This window comes from Trichomycterus rosablanca, chromosome 26, assembly GCF_030014385.1.
Source record: "Trichomycterus rosablanca isolate fTriRos1 chromosome 26, fTriRos1.hap1, whole genome shotgun sequence".
NCBI classification, from domain to species: domain Eukaryota; kingdom Metazoa; phylum Chordata; class Actinopteri; order Siluriformes; family Trichomycteridae; genus Trichomycterus; species Trichomycterus rosablanca.
The window spans coordinates 17,838,834-17,863,477 of NC_086013.1; the positions used below are offsets into that span (position 1 = coordinate 17,838,834).

General features: G+C 45.9%; 1 protein-coding gene and 1 non-coding gene across 2 annotated transcripts in view; both read right to left on the bottom strand.

Annotated features, from left to right (window-relative positions):
- Positions 1-24,644, bottom strand: part of LOC134303070 (neuronal migration protein doublecortin-like) — a 33,473-nt gene that overhangs the window by 3,430 nt on the left and 5,399 nt on the right. Inside the window, exons 2-6 of the mRNA XM_062988328.1 lie at positions 22,038-22,430; positions 19,394-19,719; positions 7,241-7,343; positions 6,667-6,756; positions 5,701-5,798 (exon numbers count right to left, since the gene is read on the bottom strand). Of these exons, the coding sequence (XP_062844398.1) occupies positions 5,701-5,798; positions 6,667-6,756; positions 7,241-7,343; positions 19,394-19,719; positions 22,038-22,395 (975 nt within the window). The 5' untranslated portion in view covers positions 22,396-22,430. The remainder of the gene's footprint in view (positions 1-5,700; positions 5,799-6,666; positions 6,757-7,240; positions 7,344-19,393; positions 19,720-22,037; positions 22,431-24,644) is intronic.
- On the bottom strand, positions 7,556-7,629 carry trnat-agu (transfer RNA threonine (anticodon AGU)). The gene has a single exon. It is a non-coding gene; the product is annotated as a tRNA-Thr (tRNA).

Below are 24,644 nucleotides of genomic sequence, written 5' to 3' on the forward strand. Positions count from 1 at the left end.
CAGTTGAGAGAGTTTGGAATGTTAGTTGGAATAGTTCAGAATATTGGGACCACTGAGACAATTTAGGACAGTGTTGATAGTTAAGAAAGTTGGGAATGTTGGGGCAGTTGGGAATGTTGGGGCAGTTGGGACCACTGAGACAATTTAGAACAGTTCTGATAGTTAGATAGGAAATATTGGAAGAGTGGAATGTTTGGTCACTTTGAAATATTGGGACAGTTGGGAATGTTAGAACATTTGCCATGGTGATGGTGGACGCTGGCGGCCGCTACCGTTACCGTATTTTACCGTATTTTACCGTATTTTATTGTATTTTTATCGTTTTTCGTTTTCATCTTTTTACACACCTTGTGGATCTATTTCTTTTATGTTACTTTTGATACTTTTATTTGTGCTTTTGATACTTTTTGTTCTTTCTACTGTACATCGCGTCTGCGGCCGGTGGTGAACGGTGGATGAGTTTTCCTGGGATCGGCACGATGTTGAACTATTCCGTTGACCAGCTGAGGAAGTTCAACAACTGCACTACTCCATCGTGTATTTCAGTCATCAAACAGCTTGGACTCCTTCGCCGGCCTCGTTATATTCACAGGGGCTCCCGGAGAAAGCTTGTTTATCTTCGAAACGGTAACGCTATTCCATCCTTCTGGTCAGCCGTGCGCACTGTCGCTCCGCAAACACGTCATCAGAGCGCTGCTGCCTTGCACACCAGTAGCGGTGTAGTCTCCATGACAACGCTGTCCACGGAGTGGGATAGGAAACGCGGAGTGGACTTAGCAAATCTCCGTTCTCTTCCTCGTTCCTCACAGCCAACTACACAACAATACCACTTGAAAATGGCATTGCTTAATGTTCGTTCACTCAACACAAAAAGTACTGTACTCAGTGAATTTATATCTGACAGTGAACTAGACTTTTTCTGTCTCACTGAAACTTGGCATAAACCCTTGGATTATTTTATGTTAAATCAGACCACGCCAATGGGATACTCGTATATTGATGAACCTCGTATGGAAGGGCGAGGTGGTGGTGTTGCTGCAGTCTATAGGGATGATATTAAAATAACCACTTTGTCTTTTCCTGCTGCTCTTTCTTTTGAACACCTGGCTTTCAAGTTGTCAGGGCCTACTCCTCTGGTCACTGCTGTAGTTTATCGTCCGCCAAAGCCAAACGCTTCCTTTCTCTCTGATTTTTCAGATTTTTTAACCCAGCTTAGTGCCCTCTCATCCTCTGTACTGCTTATGGGTGATTTTAACATCCATATTGATGACAACAACTGTAAATTTGCCAGGGAATTTTTGGAATTGTTACAGTGTTTTAATTTCACACAACATATACATTTTCCAACTCATAAAAAAGGTCATACTCTTGACCTTGTCTGCTCTACTGGTGTCCTAGTTCATCAGCCGTCCAGCCATGACCTTACTGTCTCTGATCATTTGACAATCATCATGGACATTGAGGTCACTAGGCCCATCACTAGAGCTAAACGTAAAATATCCTTCAGGAATCTTCAATATATCTCTCCCTCTGCTTTCTCAGATTCTCTTGTTAAAAAGATGTCTGTCTGTCCTGTACTGTCTAGTAATTCATCTGACCTTGTCGATTACTATAATGACATACTCGCCTCATGTCTTGATGAGCTGGCTCCTTTGAGAACCAAATTTGTTTCATTTAGTCATTCCGCACCATGGTACACAATTGAGCTTCACCAAATGAAATCCCGTAAACGCCAGCTTGAAAGACTTTATAAGAAAACCGGTCTAACAGTACATTATCAGATTTATTCTGATTATCTTCAACATTACAAAGACGCTCTTACGGCAGCCCGATCCACTTACTATTCCGAACTCATACATGCTGGATCAACAAATCCTAAGACTCTCTTTTCCACAATAAATAAACTTCTCAAACCAGTTGACAATACTACCAATTCCTTTACAGTTGACAAGTGTAACTCTTACCTCTCATTTTTTCAAACAAAAGTTGAGAATATCCACAATTTTCTGACAGTTTCCCCTGTCATCTCTGTTTCTCCGCCTGTCTCACCTCAATTTATTACCCAGCCTCTGTCTCAGTTCTCACCTGTGTCTCTTTTGGACCTATCTGAGATCTTAACAGGGATGCGAAGCTCCACTTGTGTTTTGGATCCTGCTCCATCAAAACTTGTTAAGGGTTGTTTTCCAGTTATCTCATCACTTATCACAGAGATAATCAATTCCTCTCTTAGTTCTGGCTCAGTCCCTCAATCACTCAAATTGGCTGCTGTTACTCCCATACTTAAAAAACCTGGACTTGACTCTAACATTATGAGTAACTTTCGGCCCATTTCCAATCTTCCATTTCTGTCGAAAATACTGGAACGTGTTGTTGCCTCACAGCTCAAAGATCACCTAAATTCCAATAATCTATTTGAATCATTTCAGTCTGGTTTCCGCCCCCAGCACAGCACTGAGTCAGCCCTCCTCAAAGTCACAAATGACCTTCTTCTTTCCTCAGACTCTGGACAAATTAATATTCTCGTCCTCCTTGATCTTACTGCAGCTTTTGACACCATTAATCACTCCATTCTTCTGTCCCGCCTTGAATCATCTGTCAACATCACTGGTACTGCCCTTTTGTGGTTAAGGTCATATCTCATAAACAGACAACAGTTTGTTAATATCAACAATTGTAGTTCTGCCATTGCTCCACTGTCCCAAGGCGTTCCCCAAGGCTCAGTGTTAGGTCCCCTTTTGTTTATTCTTTATATGCTCCCCCTTGGTGACATCATACGTCGGCATGGTTTACATTTCCACTGCTATGCTGATGATATTCAGCTTTACATCTCCTCCAAATCCATTAATACTGAACTTCACTCCACTCTGACAAATTGCATCACTGAAATGAAATTGTGGATGAAAGCTAATTTCCTCAAATTAAACTGTGAAAAATCAGATATGATCATCGTAGGTCCTACAACCCTGGCAAAAACCACAAAAAATTTTCAAATTACCATTGATAATGACACTTTGTCTCCGTCTTCTAACATCCGAAATCTTGGTGTAATTTTTGATAGCAACCTCTCTTTTGACCGCCATGTAAATCACATCACCAAAACTGCTTTCTTTCATCTAAAAAACATAGCACGTCTACGTCCATCACTCTCCTTTTCTGCCGCCGAAACCTTGATTCATGCTTTTATTACATCCAGAATTGATTATTGCAATAGCATCCTTTATGGTACATCTAACAAAATCCTAAAAAAACTTCAGTATATCCAGAATTCAGCTGCTCGCCTCCTTACTCATACTCGCTCCCGTGATCATATTACACCTGTTCTACAAAAACTTCATTGGCTTCCCGTTGCTCAACGCATTCAATTCAAAATTCTTCTATTCACTCACAAAGCTCTCCATAATCAGGCCCCATCCTACCTCACCGACCTGCTCCATCAGCACATTCCCTCCCGTAGCCTTCGCTCTTCTGAGGCTAACCTACTGTCCATACCCTCTAGGACCAAGCACCGGACCTGGGGTGACAGGGCCTTTTCCATAGCTGCTCCATCTTTATGGAATGCTCTCCCCAAACACCTACGAGATTGTCCTGACCTGTCCAAATTCAAGTCACTTCTCAAAACTCATCTATTCAGAGTGGCATTTAACTTGTAACAACACAAATTAAATGCTTTTATTTTTGCTATTCTTTTTAATAGTTTTTATACTTAGATCACGACAGAAATGTGAAGTCCTAGATCCTAAAACTTGTAAAGTTTTCAGTTTCCTGATTGCATGTAAATCTGTCCTGTTTCTGTCTAATTTTAAGAAATTGTTCTATATTTGTTGTTCTCTCTCATAATTTAGCTAATTTTTAATGAACTGTCTTATGCTGCTCTCTTTGTTTTTATCTTAATTATTCTTGATGTTGATGTACTATTTTGATTTTGTACTATGATTTGTATGGTGTATGTACGTATTTGTTTTGATTATTTGTCTTATGTAAAGCGTCTTTGAGTATCTTGAAAAGCGCTATATAAATAAAATGTATTATTATTATTATTATTTGGAACAGTTTAGGACAGTTGGGAATGTTGGGACAGTAGGGACTATCTGGAATGTTGGGGCAGATTGGAATGTTGAAACAGTTTAGGACAGTTTGGAATGTTGACAATGTTGGAAGTGTTGGGAATGTTAGGACAGTTTGGAATGTTGGGACAGTTTGGAATGTTGGGACAGTTTGGAATGTTGGGACAGTTTGGAATGTTGGGACAGTTTGGAATGTTGGGACAGTTGGGAATGTTAGGACAGTTTGGAATGTTGGGACAGTTTGGGAATGCTGAGGCCGTTTGGGAATGCTGGAGCAGTTTGGGAATGCTGGAGCAGTTTGGGAATGCTGGAGCAGTTTGGAACGTTGAAACAGTTTAGGACAGTTTGGAATGCTGAGAATGTTGGAAGTGTTGGGAATGTAAGGACAGTTTGGAATGCTGAGAATGTTGGAAGTGTTGGGAATGTAAGGACAGTTTGGGAATGCTGGGGCAGTTTGAGAATGCTGGGACAGTTTGGGAATGCTGGGGCAGTTTGAGAATGCTGGGACAGTTTGGGAATGCTGGGGCAGTTTGGGAATGCTGGAGCAGTTTGGGAATGCTGGGGCAGTTTGAGAATGTTGGGACAGTTTGGGAATGCTGGGGCAGTTTGAGAATGCTGGGACAGTTTGGGAATGCTGGGGCAGTTTGAGAATGTTGGGACAGTTTGGGAATGCTGGGGCAGTTTGGAATGTTGGGACAGTTGGGAATGTTAGGACAGTTTGGAATGTTGGGACAGTTTGGGAATGCTGAGGCCGTTTGGGAATGCTGAGGCCGTTTGGGAATGCTGGAGCAGTTTGGGAATGCTGGAGCAGTTTGGAACGTTGAAACAGTTTAGGACAGTTTGGAATGCTGAGAATGTTGGAAGTGTTGGGAATGTAAGGACAGTTTGGGAATGCTGGGGCAGTTTGAGAATGCTGGGACAGTTTGGGAATGCTGGGGCAGTTTGAGAATGCTGGGACAGTTTGGGAATGCTGGGGCAGTTTGGGAATGCTGGAGCAGTTTGGGAATGCTGGGGCAGTTTGAGAATGTTGGGACAGTTTGGGAATGCTGGGGCAGTTTGAGAATGCTGGGACAGTTTGGGAATGCTGGGGCAGTTTGAGAATGTTGGGACAGTTTGGGAATGCTGGGGCAGTTTGAGAATGCTGGGACAGTTTGGGAATGCTGGGACAGTTTGGGAATGCTGGAGCAGTTTGGGAATGCTGGGGCAGTTTGAGAATGTTGGGACAGTTTGGGAATGCTGGGGCAGTTTGAGAATGCTGGGACAGTTTGGGAATGCTGGGACAGTTTGGGAATGCTGGAGCAGTTTGGGAATGCTGGGGCAGTTTGAGAATGTTGGGACAGTTTGGGAATGCTGGAGCAGTTTGGGAATGCTGGGGCAGTTTGAGAATGTTGGGACAGTTTGGGAATGCTGGGGCAGTTTGAGAATGCTGGGACAGTTTGGGAATGTTGGAGCAGATTGGAACGTTAAAACACATTAGGGCAGTTTGGAATGTTGAGAATGTTGGAAGTTTTGGGAATGTTAGGACAGTTTGGAATGTTAGCTGCAGAACGCAGCGGCTGTTGTGAAGTAGCCTGAGAAGAGGTTGAGAAGATCAGGAGCAGGAGAAGAAGAAGATGGAGGACGGACTGGGCGGTACCTTCTGCTTGTGGGCGTTTCCAGGGCTGGTGGGGGTGGAGATGGGCGACTGTTTGGAGATTGGAGTGGAGAGCTGACTGCTGGAACCTGTTCCATTAGCTACAGACACAAACACAGAGAAGGTGAAGATCTACAAACATCATCACCATCATAAACCTCATCATCTTCATCATCATCATCATCAGTATCTGACCAGGCCTCAGTCCATCAGAATCACATTTAATCACTTCAATACTTTTTAAAACTTGATGATCAGGACTGTATCACATGATCAGAAGCTCCTGGATGTTTGTGGTGCAGTGAGGAGGTCAGGAGAACGTACGGTGTTAAAGGGAACAACATTCAGTCATTTTGGCAGAATATTAAAGACACGTGAAATAATTCCTGAATGTGACGTGAAATTTAATCATCAACCAATCAGCTGCTGGAATGAATTACAACCACTGACAGTTTTAACCCCACATCACGGCTTCATCGTTACCGGCTCCCACGTTTCTGCACCCAGAACATTTCCTCCGATTAGCGCCGTCCTGCCGTCTCGTTTCCGTAGAACCACAAACCGTCCGGTTGCTACGGCGCCCAACGCTGTTCACATGTGAGAGTGGTGTGATGTGGCTGCCACAATAACCAGAGTGCATTGTGGGTAATGAACGTTAACTCCGGATTTATTTGGTCCTTAATAAAGTGGACAAAGGTGTAGAACTCTCAGAACAGCAGCCAGCGGGGGGGGGGGGGGGGAGAGCCAGCACGCCGCCGTCCGCTCTATTACCCACCAGAGTTACACGCCTTTTCTAAACTGCTCCATGTTTGTTAGTGAAGCTCTGAGTGAAGTGATGATTCCACCAGGTCCTCCAGTGAGTCTCACTGCCGCTGTGTAACTGTGACCCCTGCTGCCCGGTCAAGGTCCCTGCACTAGCAATCCACTGAGCAATCCAGCACTGTGTGATGGGAGTAATAATGATCTTACTGGACTCGGCGGGGGATTTACAGCGGCGGATGGGACCGGGACTCTTGGTGGATCCTCTCTGTCCTTTAGGGGTTTTCATCACCCTGCATTCTGCACACAGAGAGAGAGAGAGGCAGAGTGAGAGAGAGAGAGAGAGAGAGAGAGAGAGAGAGAGAGAGACAGACAGACAGAGAGAGAGAGAGAGACAGAGAGAGAGACAGAGAGAGAGAGACAGAGAGACAGACAGAGAGAGACAGAGAGAGAGACAGAAAGAGAGAGAGAGAGAGAGAGGCAGAGTGAGAGAGAGAGAGAGAGAGACAGACAGAGAGAGACAGAAAGAGAGAGAGAGAGAGAGAGAGAGAGAGAGAGGCAGAGTGAGAGAGAGAGAGAGAGAGACAGACAGAGAGAGACAGAAAGAGAGAGAGAGAGAGAGAGAGAGAGAGAGAGGCAGAGTGAGAGAGAGAGAGACACACACACAGAGAGGAGAATGTTTGCTAGTTAGTGTCCAAATAGTCCAAACACGCCCTCAGTTCCATGTTATATGCAGATAAACTCGGGTTCCTGGTGTGAGAATCCCTCCATCAGCTGAACGTACCGTTCTCATCCAGAGAGAAATCATCCTGAGCGTATCGGAACTTCTCAGGTCCACAAGCGATGAACACGTCGTCATCACCGAAGAAATCCTGCAGGCAGGCCACCTAGCACCCGCAAAATCACACACATGAGACACGAGCCGTTATTCAGAGTACAGCAGGAACCGAGATACACTCCTACAGACTCGTAATAATAATAATATTTACATTTACATTTTCGGCATTTAGCAGACGCGTTTATCCAAAGCGACTTACAGTACTGTGACAGTATACTGTCTGAGCAATTGAGGGTTAAGGGCCTTGCTCAAGGGCCCAACAGCAGCAACCTGGGGCTTGAACCAGCGACCTTTGGATTACTAGTCCAATACCTTTACCACTAGGCTACAACTGCCCTAATAATAAAGATATTAAATATAATAACAATAATAATAACAATAATAAAACAATAACACTAACAATATTAATATTAGTAATAATAATAATAATAATAATAATGAAAATCAGAAAAAAATAAAGAAAGTAAATGAACTAGTCCAGACATGTGCATATAAACACTGATAATACTCTGTGTGTGTGTGTGTGTGTGTGTGTGTGTGTGTGTGTGTGTGTGTGACGTGTATAATATTAAATTCATTTAAACACACACTGCCTGCAGAACACATGTCAGGGTCGTATTAATCCATACCATCTCCACCATGAGCAGCTGGGCAGCAGGGTGTGTGTGTGTGTGTGTGTGTGTGTGTGTGTGTGTGTGTGTGTGTGTGCGCACGCATGAATGTGTAGTATTTAATGGGTCGTCACTCCTAAAATCAGAGGGGTGGCTCAGTCATCACAGGCTATACCAGCTGTGCCCACTTACACACACACACACACACACACACACTGTGCCCTGGGGACAGGGGGGTAAGTGTTAAAATGACCAGTTCTGGGTGTGTAGATTAAAAGTGAACGTTCATGTTGTTCAGTTACAGAAGCATAAACAGAATTTAATCATATAAACTGTTTCTTCTTCTCTTAAATCCCAGAATCCACCAAGCAAGCACGAGCAAGCAGATTCAGCCGGACCTGTTAGCTGTATGAAGCAGTATGAAGCAGTATGAAGCAGTGTGAAGATTGCACACATGAAGCAGTATCACACTGTCACTACGAAGAACTTTCTAAATCACAAACTGAGACGTACAGTCGAGCTGTAGCGGCTGGAGATGAGTGAAACCCTCAGGTGAGTAAGTATCGTGTTTATAAATCTTTAAACTTCTGTTATCTTCATATTTCTATATTTTTTGCCTCTCTCTCTCTCTGCTGTAACAATACAGATTCTCCCCTGTGGGATTATAACAGACCGTAGTTTTATTGCTATATTATTTACACCTCGAGTCGGTCTCATCAGTACCAGAATCACCAGATACTTTAACCCTGTCTCATCGTGTCTCATCGTGTCTCACTGTTTAAAGTAAATGAACCACATGTAAACACTCGGCCTTTTACGTTTCCAAATCCTTCGTTTTTTAGCTCTTTACTTTTGGGATTTAAACACTTTCCTCTGATGTGGCGCTAAATGAGTAAGAAAAAACCTCAGGAGAACTTTGACTGCAGGGCACTCGGGTGGTGCAGCGTCAGAACTATCTGAGCTATCTCTGCTGTGATGCCTGGAACGCGGTTCTTCGTCGCTGGTGTAAGTGCGACCTCTGCTGGCCGCTCGAGGCGTCTGCACGGGAAGGGCTGAGCACAGATGGCAGCAAGTGGCTGCACGTCAGGTAAAAAGAAGTGGTGTCTGCAAGGGGGTCGGAGGGGGGCGCATAACAGCTTCAACCGTCATCGATCAAGAGTTGAGTGGTGGCAGCAAGGAGAGAGAGGTGGTTTGGGTGATTTGATCATAAAATAATTGATTGTTCTATTCTATATTCTAAGCACCACCACACATGTAAAGCATAAACAAAGCAGTGCAAGGGGATTCTGGGTAATATACTGTAGTATAAATACACCAGAATGACGTGCTGTGTTTACTGGTTAGTCACATGACCGGGTCTGATCAGAATCAGGATGTTTAGCCTGTACTATGCTAGCGTATATGAGAATGTTTTCTTCTCAATCCCAGTGTCACCATTACACACATTCAAGCTGCCATTTCAGACCAATTAACCTGTCAATCAACTACCAGCCCCGCCCCTACACCTGCTAACCACGCCCCCTTTCATTGTCATCACAGTAATGAGATGGAAATTGGTTCGGCTCCAGACTAAACTGTGTGTGTGTGTGTGTGTGTGTGTGTGTGTCTCTCTCTCTCACACACACACACACACACAAGAAGCTCAATAATGTGTGAATAACAGCAGCAGTTGATGCGCCGGTGTGTAAATGGTTTAGGGTCACTAGGGGTCAAGGATTAAAGCTAAAGGTCATTTGAGAAAAAGGAAATGAAGAAAACAAAGAGAGCATGTGTGTACTCAGCAGCACCGACCATTTCTTTATGTTCCTCTCTACAGCACGAGTGGGTCCAAAAGTATTCGGACGCCTGATTGTGAGCTTGTCGGACGTCCTGTTTCAGAAACGAACCGTATTAAAACAGAGTGACCGCCTGTGTGATCTGTTCAGCTAGAACAACAGCCGCTCTTCTCAGAAGCGTCTCACAAGACTGAGTGAAGCATGTCTGTGGGAATTTGTGCCCGTTCAGTCAAAAGGTGACAGCATGTGTATGGTCGGCACTGATTGATCAGTTGGTGTTCCGGTTCATCCCAGAGCTGTTCAATGGGGCTGAGCTCAGGGCTCTCTTCTTCACGTCTTTATAGAGCTACACTATCATGCTGGTACAGGATAGTCCCTTCCCTAAACTGTTGCAGCAAAGCATATCATTTCCTTTATATCATTGATTTATTACACCTGTTAGTAACGGTTGTGGCTGAAACACATCAATTCAAAAATTAGAATGGGCGTCCCAATACTTTAGTCTATGCAGAGAGACTCTGACTCTGTTCCAGTCATTCAGTCACATCAAAAGAACAGTCACAGAAGCCAATCGCGTGCGTGTGTGTGTGTGTGTGTGTGTGTGTGTGTGTGTGTGTGTGTGTTCCAAACTCTCAGTCCTTGTCACCCAGGGAAAGCTGGCAGGATCTGTTGGTTTCTCCATGCCACCCAGTGAGACCCAGCAGCTCTAAAGTGTGTGTGTGTGTGTGTGTGTGTGTGTGTGTGTGTGTGTGTGTGTGTTTAACCTGAGTGCCACAGCCTTTATCCCGAACACAAAGGGACAGAATAGGGTCAGTCCATCACTGCCCCATCAAACCATCACACACACACACACACACACACATCAGTAGATTTGATTTGTGCAGAAGTATTGAGACGCCACTTTCAAACACACGGCACGTATCATATCGACCCCCCCCCCCCCCCCCCCCCCCCCCCCCACACACACACACCAGTGTAAATTAAATTCACTATCATGCACCCCCCCAGCCTTCTCTAATTCGCCCAGTACACACACACACACACACACACACACACACACACACACACACACACAAAACTCCCCAAAACTGAGGGGGCTGCTCCTAATCCTGGCCTTACCAGCTGTCAGGACCAAATGTTGCATCTCACACACACACACACACACTTATGTCCTCAAGCTATAGTCAGTCAATTATTAACTGGGTCGTCAAGTGTTTTACTGGTCTGGTCTGGTCTGGTCTCAACCACACACACACACACACACACACACACACACAGGACGATCGGGTGTGGTCGCAGGTGGGATGAGACTCGCTGTACTGATTCATGCAGCCCATTATTAATCTACTATAATGATAAATATTACATTAATATGATTACACTGGATTTGATGAACTCCCAGTTCCCAGAGGCCGAGCATAACCAGCATAGACCCAGTTTGTGTTCCAAACTGAACAGGAGCGACACCACTGCTGGTGTACAACTGTGAGTCCTGACCTTAACCCCTCTGACCACCGCTGTGATCTGAGCGACGCTCATCTAACATTAATGCCTGATTTCAAATGATAAATGAATGGGTCCAAATTCCCACAAACACACTCCAAAATCTTAATAAGAAGACTTTTCCAGAAGAGTGGATGCTGTTATCGCTGCCAAGGATGGTGAAGCGACTCCAGATGAATGCTTATGGTTTTGGAATAAAGTTTAATTGGAGGTGTCCACATACTTTTGGCCACATGGTGTACCTTGGAAGTGTTTGTAAATTCATCACACTGTAGAACATACAGACTCGTTTACGTGCACGTAGTTTAGCGGCGGCTTCTATCTAAAGCAACTTGAATACAATGCCAGCGATTGAGGGCCTGGCTCAGGGGCCCAACAGTGGCAACTTGGTGGTGGTGGGGCGTGTGGGGTTTAAACCAGCAACCTTCTGATGACAAGTACAGTACTAGTACCTTAACTACAGAGCTACCATCGTGCTAGCTCTGCACAATCCAGTGAGTAAAAAAACAACTAGTGCAAAGAATTCTGGGAAATGTAGTCCATCAGCGCCCTTCCTGCTGGAATGAACCAGAAATAAAACGACGCGTGCTGTTTGTTGAACCTGTTTGTAGGATCTGCTTAATATTCCTGAGAGCGTGAGAGTGAGGGACGCTTATATTCCCTTGAGGTTCTTCTCCTGGTTCCAGAGCTCTGATTGAGTTGGTGTCCCTGAGGCAGAGCTTCTCCTTGATGGATGGATCAGTGCGGTTAATAATCAGAGCAGAACGAGTCCACGTCTCGAGTCTCCGGATCTTTTTATGCCTCCGTATCTGGATCGTTCCGTCTCCAGCTGATCCTGAACACTCCGACCCGTCTGGATCGAACAGATCTACTGACGGTGTCAGTCAGTCATGGATGCTGGTTCCACCTGAACGGTTTCAGATGAGATGGTTCATGTTCGTGGTTAGGGTAACGATGTTGGGTGAGAAGGCTTGGGTTGAGGTCAGGGCTCTGATGGACGGTGGTGGTTTAGTGGTGCAGGTGTCGGACTAACGCCCCAATAATTACTGCGGTACATCAAGTGTATGGAGCAACAGATGAGCTACAGTCAGTAATTGTATACCCTGAAAGTGTATCTATATGGTAGGAGGGTTAGATCATAAAATGGCCCGTGACTGTACAGGTTATTATATTGTAATACAATAACATGCATTATTACATCCTGTGTTTTACACAATGCTTGGCTGTGTCCCAAACCACATCTCAGCGATGCAGGTCAGTCCGGTACTGATGTGGCGTGAACGACGTTTGTTCCCTTTATATTCGGGAATAAAACAAAATAATCACTTTTTTAACCATCAAATAATATTGTGTCCGACTTTCAACAGCGACCACAACAATGAGTTCAAAGATGAGATGAATCATGGGAAAGTGGCATCACGCTCGCTTTAATGTGGGGAGGATGAACGTTCTACTGTTTCACTAAACACACACACACACACACACACACACACACACACACGTCATCAGAGTTTCTCCACATCTGATCACTGGAACTGATTATTGAACACAGGCACGTTTATCCAAAGCGACTTACAATTGTCTTCTATACAATACAAGCAATTGAGGGTTAAGGGCCTTGCTCAGGGGCCCGACACTGGTAAATTAGCAGTGGTGGGGTTTAATCACTAGTCCAGTACCTCAACTGCTGAGCTACCACTGAAACGTAATAATCAACACCAATCATCAATACTGCTGTTATTCCTTCAGACACGCCCACAAGAGCCGTCTACCCTCTTATCTTACTGCTCACAAATGAAAACATGGCGAACTCCCTTGCTTTACGTTAGCTTGCTGCAGGTCCCTGTCGATGATGCAGTTCTGGATCATGCCTTCACCTCTAAAAAATGATTTAACGATCATTTATGTCATTAGGGCGCCCGGGTGGCAGACGCCCGGGGATGGACTGGCACCCTGATGTACGGGGTGTTCCTGCCATACGCCCACTGTTACCCGGTGAAACCAGACCTGTCACGACCCTGACCAGGATAAACCGGTTAAAACAAATAAAATAAAACAAAATTCTATTTCATTAATGTCCAAAACACATACACACACATTATTACACACACTCACACAGACACACACACACACACTCACACAGACACACACACACTGGGCTTAGGTGCATCAGTCAATCATTCCTCTCTGTGCATCTTCTGCTGGTTGATAGTGACGGTGTAGACATAATGTAGAAAGCATTAATCACACACACACACACACACACACACCAGTGAAATCTCACCACACTGCAGTAACTGTTTCCTTGGCAACAAGGAGAAACCAGGTTCATTGGGTTTATAACTACAGCAGCTCAGGGAGAGTCTCCCCACACACACACACACACACACACACACACACACACACACAACAGTGTGTATGAAACCCGATCTTTGTATGAAAGAATGCAGAGCAGCTTGTTGGTTTATGATTATAATGTAAATGTAATTAGCTCTCATCCATTCATCAACGTTCCTCTCGTTATCCCTGAACTGTGAGGTCACAACAAATACCTTTTAATTGTCTTAAATTAAATTGAAAGTTCTGCATTTTAGACATACCTAGTTCCCCTGTGCACTCTGACGACCTCTGTATGAAGACTCCATATAAGGGCGACGCTACCGACCCCATTTATTTCCAGCATTTGAATGCATATAACAATTAAATAGGTTTACTTCATTATTTAGCGTGTGCGATGTGGTTTAAGACCATGTTTAAGTTCAAGTTTGCTGGGGGGAGGGTGGGGGCACCTGTAACTCCCGTCTATGCATGTTCTGATGTATTAATCCTACAGGACGTGTGCATTATAAGGAGCGATGCTGATCGGGAAGGGTCCGTGCTTCACTGAATTTCTGCCGCATTGTATAACTGCATTCTGCTCTGTAGTGTGCAATGTAGGGTGAGTATTGTGGATTGGGAGTGGTCCCTTGCTGCTGCAGTATATAATGCTGCATGTGGAAAAGGGTCAGTGTGCATATAGGATTGTGTGTATGAGCGGCTTCTTATTTCTGTATTAATGAGTGTGTAAGGAGTAGTGTGTGTACACAGTAGTGTGTATGGTGTGGATTGGGAGTGGCCCGTATGTTCTGTATTGTGTATTCAGTGTGTGGAGTATGGGTAGTGTGTGTGTACAGGGCATTGTGCATGATGTGGATTGGGAGTGGTCCCAGCCTTCACGCACAGAGTGCTCGATCAGCGCATTTGTCATCATCGCTATTGTCATGGCAACCATCAGGTTCTAGTGCACCATCATTGCCATGACGATAACCTTGACAAACCAGAAAGACGAGCAAAGAGGGAAAAAGTACCGAGAGTCTCTTTGTCTCGTATTACTGCTCGTCTCTCGTTCAGCAGCAGTGAGATCATCCAAAAATCCGCAGTGGTGGTGAAGGGGGTGTGTGAGGGGGGGGTGTGTGTTGAATGAGGGGGGGGTTTGCACCCCTAACACACTAACACATCAATTCTAACTCATACTAGCACACTCAGCAAAGGAAACCAGGCTGACAAAGCGCGCGCGCACACACACACACACGGACAATATAAAACAATCAGAACAAGTTACACCAAAATCCCCCAAATTTCCTAACAGGATTACACTAATGCTGGGTAATTACTGTGGGCTGTGTTCCAATAACCTACAGCCCAGAAGGGCACACACACACACACACATTATGCATACTAGAAATGCACCACTCATGAATACTCTGACGGTAATACTCTTCCATTTTAAAAACCAATCATATTAATATAGAGCGACCCTCTGCGGTCCTTTCAGCAAGAACAACAGCCGCTCTGCTGAGAAGCTTCTCACGAGACTTTGCGGTATGTCTGTGTGTGGGAATTTGTGCCCCTCGTGTCAAAAACCTCAGCTGGTGTTCCGGTTTATTCCAGAGCCGTTGGGCGTTGAGGTCAGGGCTAAACCAAGGATTAAAACCAAGCATTTCTTCATGTGCACAGGGGGGCACAGTCGTGCTGAAACAGGAAGGGCCCTTCCCTAAACTGTTGCTGCAAAGTTGGAAGCATATAATTTCCTTCATATCGTTGCTTTATTACAGCTGTTAGCGATTGTCGTGGCCCCCCTCGGCCAGCTCGGACGTTGTGCAGCAGGCTGCCAGAGTTCTCGGGGGAAAGCGAGTATGTCCAAATAAGGACAAGTAGGAAAGATAAGCGTGTCACAAACATCACACTGCACCCATGCAGCTGAGCTGGACGGATGAAAGAAGCACTCGTCTTCGGAGACACCGAGCCATTAACACCCAGATTTTAAGCCGAACTGAGCATGTGCTTCCTACACACACACACACACACACACACTGATCCACCTCAGCCATGCCTTTGTGGAGGAAGCAGTTGCCTAGCAACCAGAAGGGGCAGCTGCCTCAGCATCCTCGGCATCCGGAGAAGAAAGAGAAGAAGGAGACGGACGAGCGGAGAGAGAGAAAACAGGGGATCAAGTAAGGACACAGCGGTCCAGTCCAGTGGTCAGCGAATACGGACTGGTTACCGAAAAACGCTTTAATTAATCCAATTACTTATGTGCACCAGGTGGTCAAAAGTATCTGGACACCCCTCTGTATTAAAGTTCGGGTGTTGTGGCTGTTAAAATCAACCATATAAAAGAAATTAAGTGCTTCAGACTTCATGGCAACAGTTTTGGGAAGGCCCTATCCTGAAGCTCCGTAATCCCAAGTTCCATAAAGACATGGTTTGGTCTGAGGAGTTTAGTGGCACACAGCCGTGACCTCAACCCCAATAAACGCCTTTGAGATGAACTGGAACATCAACTGCCAGTCAGTCCTGGTCCAGCATCCCCAACTAGACTTACAAATCAAAGTGGAGAAGAGAGAGACGGCGGGAGGAAGTGGAGAACGAAACAAAGAGGAATAAATAGGCCAGACTGAGACAAAAGAATCACAGGGGGTACTGCTGCAGCAATTACTGACATCACAGCTCAGTGGGTGGGACAAGGACAAGTTTACTCTGTGTGTGTGTGTGTGTGTGTGTGTGTGTATGTGTGTGTGTGTGTGTGTGTGTGTGTGTGTGTGTGTGTGTGTGAAGACAACGAGCAATTACACAAGCGACAAACTAATTGCTGCGTAACGAGTTGAGGGAGGTGTGGAGGAACTTTGGGTTCTTCTGTGTCACAGACGAAGGAATTTTGTCCCTCATGACATTTTATCTTCTGCACACACACACACACACACACACACACACTGCAGAGGACCAAAGTGGAGCAAGTAAATGGAGCAGTGATGGTCCACACTCACACACACACACACTCACACACACACACACACACCAAAGAACCAATTCCAGGGTTAGAAATAACCCATTATTAGACACCACAATCTAAAATACTGTTGGGTTTCACAGGTGTCGTTTCCTTCTCTTAAAAGTCTCTGTGTACAAACTTCTCACCTTCTCAAACATCCACACGACTCTACAGAGAATCTGCAGCATCTCAGATTTCCAAATCGAAAAGTTAATAAGTAAAAATATCTATTTTCGAAATAGTTTCTTTGACACACACACACACACACACACACATGACCATATATCAGGTTGGTCCAGTTTCCCCCAAGATTAACGGTATGATTTACATATCCAACACCAACAAACCAACAACAGCTTCTTTCAGGAACATTCAGCCGTTCTGTTCATCTATAATCTGTACAAATTTATTCATTCACGTTTATAATATAAGAGTCTTAATATACAAATACAGGCTTAAAATGCAGGGATCACAGGATCCACCACCAGAACTACAGGATCAACCACCAGAACCACAGGATCCACCACCAAAACCACAGGATCCACCACCAGAACTACAGGATCCACCACCAGAACCACAGGATCCACCACCAAAACCACAGGATCCACCACCAGAACTACAGGATCAACCACCACAACCACAGGATCCACCACCAGAACCACAGGATCAACCACCAAAACCACAGGATCAACCACCAAAACCACAGGATCCACCACCACAACCACAGGATCCACCACCAGAACTACAGGATCAACCACCACAACCACATGATCCACCACCAGAACTACAGGATCAACCACCACAACCACATGATCCACCACCAAAACCACATGATCCACCACCAGAACTACAGGATCAACCACCACAACCACATGATCCACCACCAGAACTACAGGATCAACCACCACAACCACAGGATCCACCACCAGAACTACAGGATCAACCACCACAACCACAGGATCCACCACCAGAACTACAGGATCAACCACCACAACCACATGATCCACCACCAGAACTACAGGATCAACCACCACAACCACATGATCCACCACCAGAACTACAGGATCCACCACCAGAACTACATGATCCACCACCAAAACCACAGGATCCACCACCAAAACCACAGGATCCACCACCAGAACTACAGGATCAACCACCACAACCACAGGATCCACCACCAGAACTACAGGATCAACCACCACAACCACATGATCCACCACCAGAACTACAGGATCCACCACCAGAACTACATGATCCACCACCAAAACCACAGGATCCACCACCAAAACCACAGGATCCACCACCAGAACTACAGGATCAACCACCACAACCACAGGATCCACCACCAGAACCACAGGATCAACCACCAAAACCACAGGATCAACCACCAAAACCACAGGATCCACCACCAGAACTACAGGATCAACCACCACAACCACAGGATCCACCACCACAACCACAGGATCCACCACCAGAACTACAGGATCAACCACCACAACCACATGATCCACCACCAGAACTACAGGATCAACCACCACAACCACAGGATCCACCACCAGAACTACAGGATCAACCACCAAAACCACATGATCCACCACCAAAACCACATGATCCACCACCAGAACTACAGGATCAACCACCACAACCACATGATCCACCACCAGAACTACAGGATCAACCACCACAACCACAGGATCCACCACCAGAACTACAGGATCAACCACCACAACCACATGATCCACCACCAGAACTACAGGATCAACCACCACAACCACAGGATCCACCACCAGAACTACAGGATCAACCACCACAACCACAGGATCCACCACCAAAACCACATGATCCACCACCAGAACTACAGGATCAACCACCACAACCACAGGATCCACCACCAGAACTACAGGATCAACCACCACAACCACAGGATCCACCACCAGAACCACAGGATCAACCACCACAACCACAGGATCAACCACCAAAACCACAGGATCCACCACCAGAACTACAGGATCAACCACCACAACCACAGGATCCACCACCAGAACCACAGGATCAACCACCACAACCACAGGATCAACCACCACAACCACAGGATCAACCACCAAAACCACGGGATCCACCACCAGAACTACAGGATCAACCACCACAACCACAGGATCCACCACCAGAACCACAGGATCAACCACCAAAACCACAGGATCAGCCACCAAAACCACATGATCCACCACCAGAACTACAGGATCAACCACCACAACCACAGGATCCACCACCAGAACTACAGGATCAACCACCACAACCACATGATCCACCACCAGAACTACAGGATCAACCACCACAACCACAGGATCCACCACCAGAACTACAGGATCAACCACCACAACCACATGATCCACCACCAGAACTACAGGATCAACCACCACAACCACATGATCCACCACCAGAACTACAGGATCAACCACCAAAACCACAGGATCCACCACCAAAACTACATGATCCACCACCAGGGCTACAGGATCAACCACCAGAACTACATGATCCACCACCACAACCACAGGATCAACCACCAGGGCTACAGGATCACCCACCAGTATTGCACCACCCTCTTTCACACTTGAATCATAACCTGTGAGATCTAGGTTGGGGTGCACGTGTAGTGAGAATGAGCCAGCCAGAGACACAACCCTAGGTGCTCAGGTGGAACAGTGGTCTGATGCGCTACATCACCACTGCTGAGTGTTTGAGCTTAAACTAAAGTGTGAAATCAGATGTAGTGTGTGTGTGCTGACGGTTCAGGGGTGAAGGTTTGGGCCATGAATTACACTACGACGTCAGCAGTGTGTTTATAGAAGTGTGTCTGCAGAGTGTGTGTGTGTGTGTGTGTGTGTGTGTGTCCTCCTACCTGTTTTCCATCCAGCGTGTAGATCCTCTTGACGGCTCCGCTCTCCAGTTTGATGGCCTCGGTGATGTCGGTGAGCACTTGTTCGAAGGAGTGAGCAGTTTTTTTGTTCAGCAGGATGCGGACGGCCTTCCTGGGCTTCACGCCGCTGCGCATCACCGTCACCAGCTTGGGCCGGATGAAGTCTTTGGTCTCGCGCACTTCGCTCGCCAAGCGGCTGGCCGCGTTCTTCTGAATGGCCTTCACGTTGACCGACCAGTTTGGGTTGACGTTCTTGGTGTAGTCCACTTTCTTGTAGTAGTTCTCTGAAGCGCACACGTAGCTCTCACCTGAACAACGGAACCAGAACCAGTTAGAGAACCTTCATGAAGTGAGACAAAATCCAAAGCCCGCCGCCGCCGCCGACGACTTATATCTCTACACAGAGCGTAACTGCAGATATCTCACACACACACATGTCAGAGCCATGTAGAGAAAGCACATGCTGTGTCAAAATCTGAACCCCTCAGTGATCAAGCAGCAATTCACAAAAGCTTGTGTGTATCACAACACTGGTGTTATGCTGAATTCTGCTTCCTGCCATCGGCCATGTCCCCGTTGGAAGAGCGTGATCCTGATTGAAGGTTTTAAGATTGTAATTGCTGTATTAACGCAACCGTTAGCTTGTTCATTTCAGATCTACAGTCTAAATGCTTATCAAGCTTTGATGTTCATGATGTTTATGTTCATGACATGGGTTTATAGAACAGTCACGACACTTGGGTGGAGCAGTGGTCTACTACGTGAGCCCACCATCTCTGAGATCTGGGTACGAATCTGTTGCATGGCGTTATGTGAACTTGGCCATTATGGGTACACAGTGCACCCTTAGTTACGGTCACAAGCCCAGATAGGAGGGGCATCTGATGCAAAAATGTTGGCCAATATGAGGATGAATGATCCACTGTGGCACCATGGGAGGAGCTGAATGAAATCGCACATTCATATTAAACAGGCTTATGGTCAAGGGTCCAAAAACTTTAGGCCATTAGATATAGGAAGCGGTTTCTTTGAAAAAGATTCTTTTTTGCAGGTAAAATATATCGAATGAGCTGGTCACTAAATAAAGCGTTTTCCTGATCAGGACTCTAACACGAGCATGTTCAGAAGGAGGTTGTGACTGTGAGGAGGATGTTCTCTGAGGAACGTTCTGGAGTCTCTGTAAGATTTTTAATCCCAGGAGCTTGAGAGCAACATGAGATCCGGTTCACTTCTAAAAACGGCTCCTGTTTGTTTCTCTCGCCCACACGGGCACCAAAATCAGCATCAGCACCAGCACCAGCAGCACCAACAAACCTGCTCTTCACAGCCCACGTCTTCTGAGTTCCTCTGTAAGATCAGCAGAACATCCTGGTCTCTCAGGATAAATCAATTCTCTGCATTTCATGAATCTTATTATTACAGTCTAACCAAAGGCTGGATGTAAGAGCATGACTGCAGGGATTAGCTTCTAATAAAGTGGTGCACTGAGAAGGTGCCAGTGTTTCTGTGGCATTTCCATGGATGCTCGCTTGATTTTATGCTCATGTGATCTACTAGATCCGAGTGTGTCCACATACTCTTGAGCTCATCATTGAATCTGTACTGCTCGTCTTTTGCTTCCTTTTGTCTCTGTAGCTCTTTTCATTCACTTTAATAACCATGATGCAATATCTACAGCATCTCATTTAGCAGACCGCAGTGTGTGTGTGTGTGTGTGTGTGTGTGTGTGTGTGTGTGTGTGTGTGTGTGTGTGTGTGTGTGTGTGTTCTGGATGTATCTTGAATCTTTGTAAGTCGTGTCTCCTACACCTCATTTCCTCCGTCCCTCTGTTTGTTCCTGCATCTATCCATCAGACCCAGTGCGTTAATGTCACTGACAGACTCAGCCGGAAATCACACACACACACACACACACACACACACACACACACACACACACACACACACACACACACACACACACACAGACACACCCTGTCTGGATGTGGGTCAGACGATTGGAGTAACTGCATACAAAATACCACCAACATAAAGCACAGAGTAGTTTCACCATAACCTATATCGAGCTGAGGGGGTGTAACGATACGATACAGAGGATACACACACACGCGGCCAAAAGTATGTGGACATCCCCTTCCAAAGCTATTAGGCATTAATATGAAGTTGCACCCCCCCTACACACACACACGCCCACCACCTTTGTAGCTATAACAGCCTCCGCTCTTTACCGTGTTCCTGAGGAACACTTGTCCCTTTGTGAGGTCAGGTACTGACGTTAGACGAGAGGGCCCGGCTGAGTATGGACGTTCCGACTCATCTTAAACATGTTTAACCCGTTCCTCCCGCACCAAACCATGTCTTTATGGACCTTACTTTGTGCACATGGGAACAGTCATGGAACAGAAAAGGGCCTTCCTCAAACTGTTGACATAAATTTGGAAGGATAAAATGACTATTATACTCCTGTTAGCATTGGGTGAGCCTAAAACACTAGAACTGTATTATTATTATTGAGTGTCCACATACTTTTGGCCATGTGGTGTAATATGTCATGTTCTCTCCAGGTCACATGTGTGTGAGCAAACAGGCGAGTAGGTGGATTGGCGCTCAGACACACACACACTTACCCTCCTCCAGCTGGTCCAGGCTGCTGATCTTGCACGCGCCGTCGATGGTGAAGATGAAGCGGACGCCGTGCGGCAGGTTGATGTTGTCGGCGAGCGAGCGGGTCAGGTCCTCCAGCAGGGCGTCGAAGGTGCGGAAGCGCTCGCTGGCGATGGCGTAGACGATGCCGCGGAAGTAGCGGTCCCCGTTCCGGTAGAAGCGAACCTTCTTGGCCTTCTTCTCGTTGCTGAGCGCCTGCAGGGTGCGCGTGCGGTAGAAGCTGCAGTGGGCGCTGTGCGTCGGGCTCGGCAGCCCGTTCTTCTCCAGCTTCTTGCGGTGCGTCTTGTCCCGCTCGTCGAAGTGTCCGAAATCTAGCTCCATGGCGATGGTCTCAGGCACTGTGGAATTATGGGTAACTGGAAAAAAAAACACAGAGAGACTGGAGTCAGATGGAAGTATAATCGAGGTTTTAATTCCATTTATTTATTTCAACGTGAACTCTTATTTCCGAAGGAGTTCGACCAATCAGAAGCCTCAGTATTAAACACACACACTTAGGTTCGAATCTCAGCTCTGCTAATAGTGACTCTTTGTGCGCTATATGGATCTCCATATGAACCTGCCCGGTGCAGGTGAAAAGAAGTGGTCGGTACTGCACCCTCCTCGGTCAGGAGTGGAGGTCTGCAGCGGTAGAGGTGAAATACAACCGACTGGGAGGAAAATCAGTGGATGATATCTACGCTGTATGACCAAAAGTATGTGGACATCCCATTCCAAAATCACCCCCCCCCCCCTTCATCACAATAACAGTCTCTATTCCTCTGTAAAGAGCTACTGTAAGATTCTGCAGTGTGCTTATTAGAATTCGTGTCGATGAGCATTCGTGAGGTACAAGAGACGTTCCCATTTATCCCAAATATGTTGAGTGTCTAGAACAGTAAAAGGACTTTCCCTAAACTGGTTCTACAAAGTTGGAAGCATGATATTTATTATACAGAATTATTATTATACAACTGTTAGCAATGAATGTAGCTGAAACACACAGAGTTAATCATTAGGTTGGATGTCCTCATACTTTTGGTCATGATCAGCTTTTCCACTTCGACTCAGATCTTTTTTTTTTTATTTCTGGATCTTTTTCTGCCCTCATGAGCAGGTTGTGAATTCATCTGAGTGAGTTGAATGGAAAGTGTATCTGCTCTCTCTCTCTCTCTCTCTCTCTCTATATTCAGACTGAAAGAGCTGATTTAAGCGGGTTGGCGAGTTTCGGTGGACAAACGCCAGAAAGTGCAAAAACACAGCTGCTTCTTTTCAGGCTCAAACGATCTGTCCATCGTCCGAGAGAAAAAAGGCAAGAGCAGAGAGAGAGAGAGAGAGAGAGAGAGAGAGAGAGAGAGAGAAGTGACAGTTTAAACTGCAGCTTCTCGCTTCGGTGACAAACTGAATTAACAGATTTAAACAGCTAAAAGGACATAAAACACACACACACACACACACACACACACACGTTTGTCTATTTTCCATTACACGGTTCCCTACAGCACAATACAGTATCACGTCAGAATCCAGAACTATCCAGGCCGTACCTGGTGTGGTCCAGCTCGGGTCACTTGGCAGTGGAAACAACCACTGAATGTGGGCTCACGGATTTAAGAACCGCACCACAGGGTATCGCGCAGTGGAAAATGGGTATTTGTAGACTGTACACCCCTCCCAGCAGTACTCATCACTCATGTATTTAAGTCATCTGAGGGTGTTAACTCCCAGTGGGCTACACACACACACACACACATATACAGGCTCCCTCACATTAGCATAAAGCTACACAACACAATGACTTTTACACACTCCATATATACCCAATCAATAATCAAATGTGTAACCTCCAACCTTCTGTTGCACTAAAGGAAACCCCGCCCCCGCAGCCCTTCCTGACCAATAGCGGACTCTGCTCTGGACCCACAAAGCCACAGCATCTGATGAGCAGGATAATAGAGCTGCACCCTCAGGGTCTCCACGTCCTGTTCAGACTGCAGCAGACCACAGCAGAACACAAAATCTCATCTCTGATTGGACGCCAATCCTGATCTGATCAGATCAATCACTGAAAAATAACTGTCGGATCAACGCTGAGGGGGCACCATGTAGAGAAAGCAGGTGTTGTGCTTGATTCGGACCCCCTGGACATGCAAGGATCAGTGAAAGACACCAGACTGGTGTTACACTGCATTCTGCATGTATAACACCAAGATGGGCCTGGGTTCGAATCCCTTTCTGTGTGAAGTTTGCATGTTCTCCCTGTGTCCGAGGAGACATGGGTTTCCTCCCACAATTCCAAAGTCATGCAGTTAAGCTGAATGGAGCTACTAATTTATCCAAATAGGATTTATTAATCAAGGGCTCTTCTGCAGTTATCAATACATTCAGTGACGAGGCTCAGGGTCAATTGGTGGTAAAGTTACCACAGACGAGCAGGTTTTACAGCGTCTAAGATAAACTTTTGATGCAAGAAGAAGTGATGAGACATTTTTTGGAAGAGAGGAGGGGAAGACAGGGCGTGGCTGATTCCAGTGTAAATAAAATTAAAGACTGCAAAGCAACTGTAAAGGTTACCACCTCATCACAAACGT